Genomic DNA, 13,990 nt, shown 5'->3' with positions numbered 1-13,990 from the left:
TGTGTTTTCATTTTACACAGCCTGATTTTGAGCGTTTTCGTGATTAGGTTTATTTGGAAGGTTTTGTTTTTATAAAATATTAAAAATATGAGCTGTTTTGCTGGTTGTTGATTGCAGAAGTTGGAAAATATTTGGTTTTAATAAAATATTTTTTCTTGTTGACGTTGCAGGCCAGTGGCGCTGATGCAGCATGAAATACTAATTCTAAGAGGTTTCCTCGCACACGCAGAGTTTACTCAAAGCATTCCTTTTGCCATCTGTAGCTGACAGAAGCCACCGGCGGGTTCCCAAGTCCGAACCAAAATCCTAAGTAATCTGCAAAAATGAGGATCTACAAGGATATTTTCACCGGTAAAATACTTTTCCAACATTCCACCCTTTCGAATTCTGCGCTTAATTCGCATCTTCCTCGTATACGAGTTGCAAAATCTCGAAAACAAAAACTGCGTCGGCCGCCTTCGCATGATAGCAGCATGTTCTGACGTAGCCGCTTTTGTTGTACTTGTTGCAGGGGATGAAATGTTTTCTGACACCTACAAGATGAAGCTCATCGACGAGGTCATGTACGAGGTGACCGGCAAAGTAAGCCCAAAATCCATTCCTTCCACCCGGGAACTTGTTTATTTACATTTTTTTAATCATTCCTGCAGCTCGTGACGAGAAAGCATGGCGACCTTCAATTGGATGGTGCAAACCCTTCGGCCGAGGAAGCCGACGAAGGTACCGAAGAGGGCGTCGAGTCGGGAGTTGATGTCGTCCTTAACCACAGACTGAACGAGACCTTTGCCTTCCCAGACAAGAAGAGCTACACCCTTTACCTGAAGGAGTACATGAAAAAGTGAGTTTGAATGAAATCACGCAAAGGGTTGAAATCTTTCGCAATGATGCTTACATCATTAGGTACTACTGACAGTGCAACAAAGTGTTCTCAGCACCGTAATGATTAAAATGAAATTCTGAGCTCAAAAATAATTAACAGAAAACGCTGAAAATATTATTACTTTTGCCTCATTGTTTTTGTTATTTATTTTTAGACTTGTGGAAAAACTGCAGGAGACCAAGCCCGAGGAAGTGGACATTTTCAAGAACAACATGAACAAGGTCATGAAGGACGTGCTCACCAGGTTTAAGGACCTGCAGTTCTTTGTGGGAGAGTCGCAGGAAATCGAAGGAATGGTGGCTCTGATGGAGTACCGCGACCAGGACGATGGAACCCAGGTTCCTATTCTCATGTTTTTCAAACATGGCCTTGATGAGGAGAAATTCTGAGAAACTCGACTCAAGCTTGTATTTAAGATCGGTCCTGAAAGACCAAACTGAAGACTCCTTTGTTTTCTTATCTGGAAGCATTGCCACTCCGACGACATACATAATAAAGAACGAAGCGACATTTGAAGAAAATGCTCGTTATTATTTTGTTCTAATAATTCGCTTGGTTTTTAATTTCTTAAGGTGATTTAAATAATAAACTAAGTTCAAATTTATATACACTGTGTTGTTAATCGCAATTCGAGTTGTTTATTAACGAGAATTAAAACTGTAAAAATATAACAACAATGACAAGACAGTGGAATGGGTTCAATGATCTGAAGGCTTGAGCACGTCCTTCAGCATGCTGCTGGAGCTGCTCGAGGCCATAGTTGGGTTGGTGTTTTCTGTAGACATTTTCACGTCCTGAAACAACAAATCGGGAATTAATTTCTGGGGTTATTTTTTAGAATAAATTCAATCGTACCTTGAACTGTTCCTTGAGCACTTGGTGAATGGGACCGCCTTGCTTGACCTTCGACTCGCTCTCGAGGAATTTTACGAAGGCCTCTGTCAGGGATTCCTGCAATATTTTAACTTAGGAATTGGATCTGTAAAGGTTGGGAAATATTCACTTGTGGTCCTGCTTTTTTTGGGCCTTTCTGCATGCCCAACTTGACACGGTCATCGTCGGAAAAGTCGAGGAATGTGGCCACAATTTTCAGCGCCTCCATTTTCATGTTGGCTGGGGTCATTAGGAAGCTGATTAACAGGTTTTTTATTAAGTTCCTGGAACAAAAGACAACTTTGAGTTAAAAAAGTTTATAATTTTGGTACGGGGCTTGAGAAAGAAGAAAATTAGATAATACGATTCCGGGTATCCGGAAGCCGTCACTGTTATACGAATTTCAAGATTTTGTATCTGGTTTAATTATATAAAAACCTTAAATTTATTGAAAGCAAAATCCGCAATGCGGTGCAACAAAAATTACTAAAGAAACGGCAAGAAAAATACAAAATTAATGGCTGGAAATGCGTTCATTTTCAGAAATTGAAATAAAAAATGCCCAGTAAATTACAAAAAGGCATTGAACACTAAAAGGGAAGAAGCAAGCTGTTATGCTGCGGCGAATCGGCTGATCTAGACTTTGTCGCATTGTAAAAAGCCCTGTGGGCTTTTTGCCAACTATAAAATTGGCCAAACTCACCTTTTTTTAACATATAAAGTGAGGCTGACGTCACCCTGAACTCGTGACTGTGGTCAGAATTGAGTGTTACCACAATGGTGGATTCCGCCATTTTTATAGGTTGGCAAAAACTCTCTTTATTACAATGCGACAAAGTCTAGATCAGTAAATTCACCGCAGCAAGAACACAAGGTTAAGTTTTTGTGCTTTAAAAAACAGTGCCTCGCATAAATAGCATATATTATAGGGGAATTTTTAGCCTTTTAAAAATGTCGAAATAATAATGTTTTAAATGGAAAAATGACTCACTTGTCGACCTGACCAGCATTGACCTTTAGGCTCTCCTTAATTTTCTCTTGGGCGTCTTGTAGTTGCTGGTTTAGCTGCGAAACTAGAAATTTCAAAATTTTAGCAAAAACAGCCAAAGTTTATAAATTTCAAAAGCTATAGGGAATTAAGACGGTGTTTTGAGAAAATAAAAGTTTAAATTAAGACATAGAAAAGTGGCTCAAGAATTTTAACAAAACCTGAAATAAAATTTTAAAAATTGACAAAAAAGATTTTTGAAAATGAATGGATAAAAATCTTTTTTAATATTAATGTCACATCGGAAACAGCTAAGCTCTGCTGTCTTTTTTAAGAGAAAAATTTATCAAGATATTCATTTTTTTAAATATAGTTAAAAAAATTTGATTGAAAGAGTGTAATTCAAGAAAACATTCTTTTAACAATTGAACCACACTCAAGGTATAATTTTCTGTTATCTAGACGGTTTTAATGCCACATGGATAAGCTGTAGATAATCTTAAAATTTCAGTATTTGTGCATGTCTGCACAGAAACATAACTCCCATTTATATAGGGCTATGAATTTTAGACGGTTTTTTCCGCAAAATAGTTTGACCACAAACAGTCCTTTTTTAAGAGCTAAATATGGTTTCTGAACCGATTTATTCTCTGCTTTTTCACACATTTTGTTTTAGCCACATTTTTTCGATCAAAATTGCTTTGTTTTTGTTACAATTTCCAAAAAGTCGTTATCCTAGAGATTTGCATTGAAAGAACGAATGAAAGTGTTTTAAAATAGAATAAATAAATCAAACCTAATATTTTTTATTTGTCTTTCAAACTGCAAAATAAAATAGCAGAAAACCCAACTTTCACGCTAGAAAAAATAATATTTTCATTGGAAAACGAAGTGCTTAGAATTTACACCAATTTCCTGAAGCGAACCATTTTACTGTGACTTATTTTATAGATGATTTTATGTGTGGTGAATTTGCATAGCTTGTTAATTGTCCCATGATAATTGGCAGCTGACAGTGAGAAAATAATAGTTAACCGTCTAAAATTCACAGCCTTTTACCCTCAACCGCATTAAATAATAATTCTGAACAAAATATCTCAAGATTACGTAAAAAAGGAACTCAAGAAAGACTGTTCAAGGGAAAAGTATGACACAGATACCGGTTGTCGTGATGGCACCAGTACCTGGTGTAATACTCAGCCCCGGAAGAGCACCGATTGTTTGTTCTATTTTGAGGATGCCGACGTCGGCGATGTTGCGAGACTGTGCGGTGGAATCCCAAATGGAAATATGAGCGGCCAAGAAAAGAGCTCACAAATACCAAATGAGATTACACAGGAAGCAGCCTCTCGGTTTGAAATAGGCGTGTGGGTGTGTGGGTGCAACCAAGTCCGTGCGAATTCATTAAAACTACACTTGCGGGCAGGTTCGTCCGGTCAGGAACTTAATATCAGCATGCAACCTGGTCAAGTCCAAATTTCCCAGCTTTACCAGCTGATATTAAAACCCCAACCAGAATGTTCTCTCTTCTCGGCATGCACTCGCGTATTAACATCCATCTCAAACCAGCAGGCGAAATTAAATATATATGTAATACAATGTTTAAAACTAGTTACACTACAGTTTGTACATTCTCGACAAAATGTTTCTGAAGGAACGGTCATGTCCTTGAAAGATAATGGACTGTCAAATTTTAAAAATCCTTCCACAATTTCGACACCATCCATCACCTTTGGTCAATTAAATAAAGTTTAGGAAGACTTTGTATAAATATATGTGGCTTCCGAAAGCATATACCACAAGCCAACCGAGTTTATTTCCTCCAAAACCTTACTTCTATCGAAGCAAAAAATAATTAAATTACATAAGTGCTCTATGATAAAACTACATGCGCAAAAATACATAATTTCAAGTGCTGTCAATGTTACATGCTAAATTATTATTTAACAACTGGACACCAAAAAAGAGGTAAAACAACGCAGTTACCTTCGTTTTGGAGACTTTCAACTTGGATCTGCTTGGCGTCGATCTGCGTTGTGAGCCTGGCCGCGGCTTTCAGACTCGACTTTGCGTCTGCCAACTGCTCTTGCAGCGTCTGACTCTCTTTTTCTAATACCTGAATGGTGTTTGTGCACTTTTTCACCTCCTCCTGCAGCTGGTGTGTCCGGCAGTCCAGGGCACTCTCCCGATCTATACACAAAATAAGTTAAATAAATTAAAAATTAAAAAAAAATATGAAATGCGATGTGTCTATTCTGCTTTATTAAATTTGAGCTTTGAAAATATATTTAAAGTCTAATAGGATGCAGTTTTTGCATTCCTGACGCAACAAACATGAGATTTAGAGAAAAATATTTGGAAAATTCTAAAAAAAGCTCTATTTTATGTCAAAATCTCGAGTTATTGGTCCTTACCAAGCTGCAACTGCTCAATGACAGCCTGGAAATTCTGCGTGGACATCGTCTGCTTTTTAATTTCCACCTCCATGTCCTTGAGCTTAGATAGCGCCGCGTCCCTCTGCGCCAACGCCGCATGGTGCGTCTGCCTGAACTGCTCAAGCTGCTTCTCTGACACGTCCCTTTACCAGAAATTTATTTTAAGTGATGTGTTTTTATTATATTTAAATAAATATACCTTCTTTGGTTGAGGGAGGTGACGGCCTCCGAGTGCTTGTCCTCCAGACTGGCATACCTAGCCTGCAGCTCCTGCAGTTCGTTGGCCCTTATCAACGCTTCCTGTGTGTACTCCTCTTCCACCTCAATCATGTGCTGTCTCAGTCTTTTCAACTCCTCCTGCATCAACTCGTTCTTGATGCTCTGACTTTTCATCTAAGGAAATAATTAAAAAAAATTATGTGAAGGTATACTAAAAATATTTTAAAAATTTATTCTTTTGGGTCATTTGAGGCTGAAACGAGGCAATCCAGCCACAGAAATGGAATTTGAAATTCTAAAATGGCATTTAATTCGATTCTTTACAACCCTCGAGGTCACGCCAGGGTCAAAAAAGAAAAAAAAGGCCCATTAAATCAACGAGTTTGGTGGTCACCTGGTTTGTCCCGAAAAAATAAGGCTGACAACATGGCGCGACCATGAATAACCTATGCCCTGAATGGCTTATATAAAATACTTAATCCATTTCTGCGGTTAAATGTCCACGTAGCAGCTTTATTTACCCCCAGAAAAAAATTAATTGTTACCTTTTCGGCCATGCCGGCATTTTCCCTCTGCAGCGAGAGCACCTGTGCGGCGTACGCTTCTCTTTGTTCCGCCTGGGCGTTCCTCTCAGCTTCCTCCTCCTCAGGGCTCTTGCCCTGCTGGCCGATGGAGCTCAGGTAGTGTGCATCCTGCGCCAAATTGTCGCAGCCGACCGAGTTCAGAGCTGGCTGCTCGACCTGCGTTGCCTCAGAGGCCGTGGGCAGCGGCTCACACTGCGATGACTCATTCTGCACGGCTGGTTTTTGCTTCTCCTCCTCGACAGCTGGCTCGCACTGGCTGCTCTGCTCGGAAAAGGTCACCGTTGACTCCGTTTGCGAGAGCTGGTGGCTCGAAACTGGCTTCTTTTCCGGCAGCAACGCGCACTGCGTCGATTGGGAAGACGTGCTCCGCTCGGCGTCGTATTTCTCCTGCTCCTGCTCGGGCTTTTCCTCTTTTAGCGGTGCTTTTTGTAACTCTAATAATTAAATAATTAAGTAAGTTTTTAAAAAATTAGGAATCCTTGTCACCTGAGGTCCCGATGGCCATCGATTTTTCCTTCCATTCCGTGATTTTATTTTTAAGCGTCTTCAGGAACTTGGTGTCGACCTCCTCGCTGCTCAGGTTGCAGTCCGACTGCGCCCTGAGCTTGCTGATTTCGGCCTCGAGGTAGGAGAGGAAGTGGAGAATCTCGTCGTTGCACGGAGCCGCTTCTGGCCGCTGCCTCGGCGTGTCCAGGTCCCCGCCTAGGCTGGTACTCCTCCTCAGACCGCTCGCGTCTGCTGAGCAAACATCCCTGGTCTGTGTTTGCTGATCTCGGTGCAAGATTTTTGTCGCTACAGCTACAGCTACAGCCGCTGCTGCCTCCTCCTTTTTTAACACTTCTGATAAAATAGAATTACGAGTGCGTTAGTCTTCTCCTCCTTTTTTATTTGTTGTTTTTTAGAAAGGCAAGTGAGTCGAATTTGGGTTGAAACCCGAGATGAAATAGTAAAGAAGGTGCCATCAGTGGGCACTCAACAGTAAGATCCAAGCAAATATGGACGCCATTGGAGACTTCTGAATTAAAATTAAGATTTTCGTGAATTTAAATTAATTTTATCCCATTTTCAAACTTTAAAATAATAAAGATTCTACTAGGCGCTATGAAAATAAAAATAAAACAAGACTGACCTCCCATTAAAATTTAAATATTAATAAATATTGCTGAAATTCATCTCCAGTTCTCAAATTAAGATAATATTTTTGCCTAGATGGACCTAAAATGTCAATTACCTGCGAAGGGATTGTGTGTCACCTCTTCGGTAAGGAAGGGCGAGGAGCTGACGGCCGGTTGGACGACCGGGTTGATGAAATCGACGCTTGGGATTTCATATTTGCCCTGCAAGCAACGAAAGAGAAGCGGTGAGTTGCTTCCTGTTATGCCGTTCCCATATTTTGAGAGCGAAATATATATCTGTTTTCTCGTATCAAGCGGAAAAAGTTGATTGGATTATTCTATCTTATCAGCAGGCAGGCTTTCCACCGCTGTCAAGTATCTTTCGATGACAAATATCGTGTGCGCAATTTGCAACAGAGTAGGAGAGTAAGTTTTTTGTTCATAGTAATCGAAAATTGCACAATTTAATTATGAATAAGTCCCTCCTTCCAAATCCGTTAACGGCCGGCAGTGTTGAATTTTCAAACGCTATCAGAATAAGTGGGAATTTCACAGCACTTTGCGCCACGGAAATGAACTATCAGAGGAGGAAAAATAAACTGGCGTGTTTAAGTTAAAAGCAATTCGTTTGTGTCAAGAAAAGCGTGTTTCAAAATTGTGCGTTATGCCATAAAAGACGTGCGTTTGTCAACACTTGGGGAAAACAGCGCTATAAGATTAACGTGAAACCGACGCTTTGTCAGAATTAAAAGAAAAAATGGCCGCATTAAAGAGAAAAAAAGAGGTCTGGATCTATATATTTGTCACGATATAGAGATGAGACAAACCAGCAGTCATCAAACGCGAAGGATAATTGAGATTCTATCCATGTGCTGGCTGCAATCGAACATAATTTCAACATTCAATTTTCACGCCTGCTGCTTGTTTAGCTGTGGCAAAAAATAATGACAACAAATGACTAATATGTGAGTGTCGCAGTGCTGCTGGTTCAAGGTAACGAAGACAAGTGTTAATCATCAGCCAGCAATGTGTGTCGAGTGCGGGAGACAGAAAAAAAGACATTGTTTCCAATGAAAATGTATTATATTAGTGACAAAAAGAGGAGAGAAAGTCCCGTTCCAAACCGTTGGATCAAAATTCAATTCTGAGCTCAAAGCTAAAACTATTCTCTGGATTTAATTCACCAAAATGAGCATTTTTCTCGCAATTTTTTAAATATTTCGTCGAAGTAAATGGAAATTTGTGTGAATTTCTTGACTGTAGCATTTTCTAAACTCAATTTCCATGGACAATAATTTCATTCGAGAGCTTCAAAAATCCGACAACGCCCAGAAATATGCATTTTTTTGTGACCAGATTGGCGTCCAGCTCAACAATCATCTAAAAATCCAAGATGGCGAGTTGATCAATCCTCCGAGCCACTTTCCGCACGCTTCGGAAAGGCTGAAAAAGGTAATTCTGCATTTTGTTCCTGAAGAAGTGTCACAGAACGGTTAATTTTGTTTCTAGCACCTGCGTGTCGAGAGTTTTGGAAGAAGAGAACTGTACGGGGCGTCAAATATTTACCCAAGCCGCGAGTCACTTCCTGGACATGCGTGTCTCCCTTGAGGTCTCGGGTGTCGAGAGGCGAGTGCCGCACGCCACGCGAGAGGAACGAAAAAAAATTGCGAATTCGCGCGGCCACGTCACAACCCGAGGGATAATACTGCTCCGGCAGCGGCGGCGGCGGCGACGGCGACGGCCGGCGAGAGATAAATTTAGTTGGCAGTTCAGAAACGCATGATGATCAAATAGAGAGCGAGTGAGCAAGCGAGCGAGCGAGCAGGCGACGTCGACATGCGTCTACCCACTCTCTTATCTTGGCCAGAAAAGGGCGTCTATTTACATAACGCACGGGATGAGAAAGCTTAATTTTTATCTTAGAACAAATATGAAACACCATATTCCTTGCGTAAACCGGCCGAGAACCGGTGATAAACGCTATTCGGGCCGGCCGTAAAATGTTTTAAATTCGAAATAATAATAAAAAAGTGACTCGTTGTCGGAGGAAGCCACATACAGAGTTCCTTGCGGTTTCCTCAAAAGTGGAAAAGGAAAAATTGAAAATTCAGACCTGGATTTTCGGGGACGGGGCCGCGCGGTGTGCGACTAGTCCGGCTTGCGTCTCCCACCTAAGTGAGTTGGGAACGCTTTTGTTGTCTCAAAACTGAATCAACAAAGGAGGGGAGTGAAAAGTGCTGATAAGTGTGATAATTCTGGCCTGGTAGGTGCGGACTAAGGACTCTCTGGGGATAAGCGGAAGTCTTTCCTGCTGATATATGCGCCTGAACCGCGCGCGCTTTACTCCCGATTCGCAGAAAATTGATAACTCTTGCTCCGCGCCACGCCGTGTTTGATTTTCGCCTGGCAAACACACTGCTCCGTCTTTCTCTTATTACCCCTAGATTTCTCCTCGGCGAATGGCGAACCGAATAAACATATCTTTCTTTCCTCTCAGACTCAGTAAATTATGACAAAATCGCAAAGCTACTGGGAGCGAAAATTGTTTGAGTATGCAACTTCTTGGCATAAGTGACAAGCTGGTTGCATAGTTTTGAAACCGGTACAAACGCGTTTTATGAAAAGTCAAGAGTTGGGAACGCCTGCTCTTGTTTGTCAAGTTTAGTTGATTAAAGAAAAAAAAATATTGAAAATTAGTTCTTGCTCCAAATAGGGAGGGGATTTCTAACAGCCAATCAGGGCAAAGTTTGGGCTTATCATTCTAGGGATAATTGTTTAACATGAAAGTAGGAAATTATAAATCAACCTTAAAATTCCGTTCTTTCCTATAGAAAAGAGTGAACGTCCAATTTTTTTACCAAGGTAAAATTATATTTCAAATTTAGTTACAACAAATTCAGAAATCGTTTCCAAAAAGAGTTTAATCTGTCACAAAGAAATCACGTACATCGCTGGGTCAATCTCAACAAAAGGAATTTAAAATTATCTAGTGAAAAAATTTAGAGCTCGCAGTGCTGTTAATTCTCGAGTAAAATAATATCTGAATTTTATCTTTTAAAAACCCTGGGTCTATTTTTTAATGCCTTAGATTTAGTATTTCTTAAAAAAACTTTATTGAAGGAAATCAATGAAAATTATAACTTTTAAATACCCTGTGACGGACAATGCTACTATAGAGTGCGTTTTCCACCTGGTTTAATTCCTATTTTAGGTGTTTTGTTTTGTTTCCAGTCTACTAGATTTGTCTGTCGAGTTTAAAAGTCTGACATCTCAAAAGCAATTGATCAGTATTAAAAGCTAAACAAAAACCAAAAGAAGAAGTGACCCAACAAAATAAAATATCTATCTTAATACAAAATTTATTCAATGTTTTTCCTGCTTTATTTTTCTTATTTTTAAGTCCAAGTAGGCATTTTTTATAACTTGAAATTTTTATTGTTTGTAGATCGGTAATTTCGCACGTAATTTGGGCTAACTGGAGTAGGATGGTATTAGATGGGACCAAGAAAAAACACAGACTTATATTGACCGTCCAAAAATAAGTTATTTTGAAAATGTATTGTTTTTTTTGACTGATTATTTTGTTAATGACCTTAAATCTAAATACTCTCTTCCCTCTACAACTGCCTATGAGAAGTTTTTGAATAACATGAATGTTAAACGACAATCTATTGACCCAAAATTTTTTGAAACCCCTGCTATGTGTAATTTAGATTGGACTAATACAAATTGTAAAGACAGGGCTATGTTAACTAGATATTCTTTTCATGGCTATCATTACCTCGTCTGTTCACATAAATGTTTTCATCTCGAAGTCACCGCTAATTGTAAATGTATTTATTGTGATTCTTTGCTTTCTAGTATGTACCATTTATTAGACTGTGTCAAAAAACCTTCAACTTTATCACAAGCATTCCGTTATAATAAATAAATTTGTAATTGACTTTAGTTGTACACCGATGGTGTCCAATAAAATGAATAATAATAATATTGTTTTTTTTGCTACAAGAGGCAAAAATTACAGATGAATTTGCCAAAATATATAATTGGTTCAAACGAATTACCCAACGGTGTAAGTTTATATTTTAGTTAGTCAGTCAAATGAATAATGAATTTAAATAATAATTTAAAAAATTAAAAAAATTGCAATGCAGCGAAAAAAATGAAAATTTTGTGTAAAAAACCTGAAAATCGTGTTTTAAAATGTTAATAACCAAAATTATAACAAAAATCTTAAAGGTAAAAATTGAAATAAACCTTAATTTGGGTTGGAAAGATAATTTCTACATTTCAAATAAAAAATAGACGCACACAGCTTTATTTTAAATTTCTCCCATTGATGTTGAGGTTAGATAGATCGCCGAAAAACTGTAGAAATCATCACCAGGGACTAGATTCGCGTGACGCGCTTTGAAATGGGCAATTTAAAATGCTGTAAAGTGGAGATTTTTCGGATTTTTGACAAAATTGTGGTGTAATTTGAATTTAATTAATTAATTAAGCTGGTCGCATCATAAAAATATACTCGCATAGAAAGCAAAAGAGCGCTCCAAAGGTTCCCAAATTTCAATCTGACCAGCGGAAGCAAATTTAACCGCGAATCTGGCCGCCACTTGATATAATTAATCTAATCTGATTGGGACTAAAATAAATTTTGGTTTAAAAAATAGCAAAAATGCGTAATGGCTCAATTTTGTGGTGGTCAGCTATTTTTGTTTCGAGTTGTTTCAAAACTCCCTGACCAAAATAGCACCGTATTGTACAGCAAACAAGTTTAATGAAAATATTTGGCCCTGTTATTTGGTGTTTAAAAAGCACAATTTATATTTTTTGCACTTCTATTACAGATTAAAAATTTCTGGTTAAAATTGCGCTCTTATCTAGCGATTGAGATAAACATTTACCATATTTTTCATCGCATTCCACGAATTTGGCTTAAAAGGTGGCTTTAAATTCTAAATTAAAGGTTGTTAGAAAAGAAAATATCAATCGACTAAAATTTTCAACTCGTTTTTTTTGCCTCTGCTTTTCTCCTCTTAACGAAATTAAAAGCTGACGAAGACGGAGGAAATGAGGCGAAACAGCGCGTGTTTTCAGTTATCAAAAGTGCATTCACTCACAGAAAGCGTTCGCTGGTGGGTTTTCTCCTTGTCCTTCGGCTGAGCAGCGAGCTCGAGTTCTTGGACGCGGGATTGTAATTCAAGAATCTGAAACAAAAGCAGGAATTCGCAGCCTTCCTTGAGAATCGCATAGTGAATAAAAAAGCGAGAGCGTCTGGCTTTATCTCTCTTTCGAGGGAGTGGCGCATTTATTACATAATAATTTCTGTCCAAAGTGAGGGGCGGCTGACTCATTCGGCATTAATAATTTCTCTCTTTCGAGCAGGCAGGCAAGCAGGCGAAATTCGCCCGGTGTGTTTATGATTGATAAGCCTAATAAATCGGCCGGCGTGGCAAGAGCTGAGCAAACACACAAACGCGACAGGCCATATGCCGTTTATTGCCGCTCAGCCCTGAGAAATGGACAGATGCTGCTGATAACCGCGTATCAACGCTCAGATAAAACGCCATAAAGCCCACCGGCGAATCATCACAGGACAGCAAACAAAAATTTTGAGCCCCCCCCCCCCCCAACACGAAATCAACAATAAATTATACTCCCCAGATCTCAAAGTCGAAAAGATGAAAAAATAATAACTGCTCCATCAGATAACAAAAATAATTAAAAAAAATAATGCCGGGGATGAAAAAAAATCTAATTAGATTTCTCACCTTTGTTTCCTTCTCCAAAAGTTGAGCATTTAAATCTTCTAATATTGATTCATCCAACTCTGCTGGCAAAGCTGGAAATAAAAATAAAAATTGTTCAAACGCAACTCAATACATATTTTGAATTTTATTAAAAATATGTATGTAAGTCAAGGCATTTATTTTGTATTTTATACCTGGCTCGTTTGTGGCCCGCGAGTGTCCTTCAACAACCTCCTCAACCACTTCTCGTGTCAGTGAACTGATCTGGCCGGTAATGTTGGACAAACTCTGCCCAAACCAAGAAATGTCCATTTTTTCTGTAGATTGCAGGACAGAATTTAAAATTAGATACACGTTACATAAATATTTCATGCATTTCACCGAGAACAGAACTAATTTTTACCTTTTAAATTCATTTTACATCCAATCTATGAAAATGATTTTCCTTTAAATAAGTATTATTAGAAAAATAATGCAATTTACGTGGCAAAAAGTGAGTTCAGTCCAAAATCAAAATTAAAACCTGCTCAAAATTTGATTGCAATCCATTGATAGACATTTTCATAAGCAGGATTCACAGATGCTGGTTAATATGATGAATTCTTTACCTAATCGGCAGCTGGCATTACACAGGAAATTTGGGAAAATCGACCGAAATCGACGAAAATGAACAAAGTCGACAGTGTTTATTCGGTCATATGTTTACGTTGTGACTTTTCCTGTCCAGGACTTGTGAGTAGTCGACTCGACCAATCACATTGCTGCATTTGAAACGCCCGCGGAATGCATCACTGAACAAGAGACGAGCCATGAAATTTAGAATTTCTTTTAATTTTGAGAATTTCGTTACAGTGTCGTCATGTTACAAGTTTTGTGACTCTAAGAAATAGAAAGATCTTTTTGAGTATAGCATTATTGAATAATTAAATTCAAACCAAAATAATCCTCTCACTCGAAAGCGGGAAATAATTTTTGTACCGCTCAAAATAACCAATAAAAACCGGTACTTTTTAAGGTTGGATAAAATCTCTTTCGTGACAAAAATTGATATTTTAGGCTTCTATTGAAAAATTACTCTTTTTTTAAGGAAAATGATTAAAAAATAAAAATTCACAGTCCACTGGAGATTATTAAGCGTTTGATGCT

At 38.6% G+C, this 13,990-nt stretch overlaps 2 protein-coding genes across 2 annotated transcripts; one reads left to right on the top strand and one right to left on the bottom strand.

The window, feature by feature from the left end:
• The first annotated feature begins 193 nt into the window (after positions 1 to 193).
• Positions 194 to 1,484, top strand: Tctp (translationally controlled tumor protein). Its single transcript, XM_065482266.1, has 4 exons — positions 194 to 351; positions 512 to 582; positions 651 to 838; positions 1,035 to 1,484. The coding sequence occupies exons 1-4, from the start codon at positions 324 to 326 to the stop codon at positions 1,267 to 1,269; spliced, it is 522 nt and encodes a 173-aa protein (XP_065338338.1). The 5' UTR covers positions 194 to 323; the 3' UTR covers positions 1,270 to 1,484.
• LOC135938567 (thyroid receptor-interacting protein 11-like) lies at positions 1,475 to 13,597 on the bottom strand. Its single transcript, XM_065482265.1, has 14 exons — positions 13,453 to 13,597; positions 13,039 to 13,161; positions 12,866 to 12,936; positions 12,215 to 12,301; positions 7,211 to 7,316; positions 6,466 to 6,819; positions 5,941 to 6,413; positions 5,376 to 5,569; positions 5,156 to 5,319; positions 4,728 to 4,931; positions 2,745 to 2,826; positions 1,884 to 2,037; positions 1,736 to 1,831; positions 1,475 to 1,674 (listed from the first exon to the last, which is right to left on the bottom strand). The coding sequence occupies exons 2-14, from the start codon at positions 13,154 to 13,156 to the stop codon at positions 1,579 to 1,581; spliced, it is 2,199 nt and encodes a 732-aa protein (XP_065338337.1). The 5' UTR covers positions 13,157 to 13,161; positions 13,453 to 13,597; the 3' UTR covers positions 1,475 to 1,578.
• Positions 13,598 to 13,990: the final 393 nt, after the last annotated feature.

The sequence above is a fragment of the Cloeon dipterum genome, chromosome 3 (assembly GCF_949628265.1).
Source record: "Cloeon dipterum chromosome 3, ieCloDipt1.1, whole genome shotgun sequence".
NCBI classification, from domain to species: Eukaryota; Metazoa; Arthropoda; class Insecta; order Ephemeroptera; family Baetidae; genus Cloeon; species Cloeon dipterum.
The sequence above is the reverse complement of the archived record's forward strand: the minus strand, read 5'-3'. Positions and strand labels throughout refer to the sequence as shown.

Bases quoted from the DNA above. Each gene is read 5' to 3' on its own strand.
- Tctp (XM_065482266.1), top strand. From the start codon at position 324: ATGAGGATCTACAAGGATATTTTCACCG. The intron at 583-650 runs GTAAGCCCAAAA...TCATTCCTGCAG, and splicing joins TGTACGAGGTGACCGGCAAA to CTCGTGACGAGAAAGCATGG. The intron at 839-1,034 runs GTGAGTTTGAAT...ATTTATTTTTAG, and splicing joins CTGAAGGAGTACATGAAAAA to ACTTGTGGAAAAACTGCAGG.
- LOC135938567 (XM_065482265.1), bottom strand. From the start codon at position 13,156: ATGGACATTTCTTGGTTTGGGCAGAGTTTGTCCAACATTACCGGCCAG. The intron at 7,317-12,214 runs GTGAGTGAATGC...CGTTGCTTGCAG, and splicing joins CCCACCAGCGAACGCTTTCT to GGCAAATATGAAATCCCAAG. The intron at 2,827-4,727 runs GTAACTGCGTTG...TGAAATTTCTAG, and splicing joins TGAAAGTCTCCAAAACGAAG to TTTCGCAGCTAAACCAGCAA.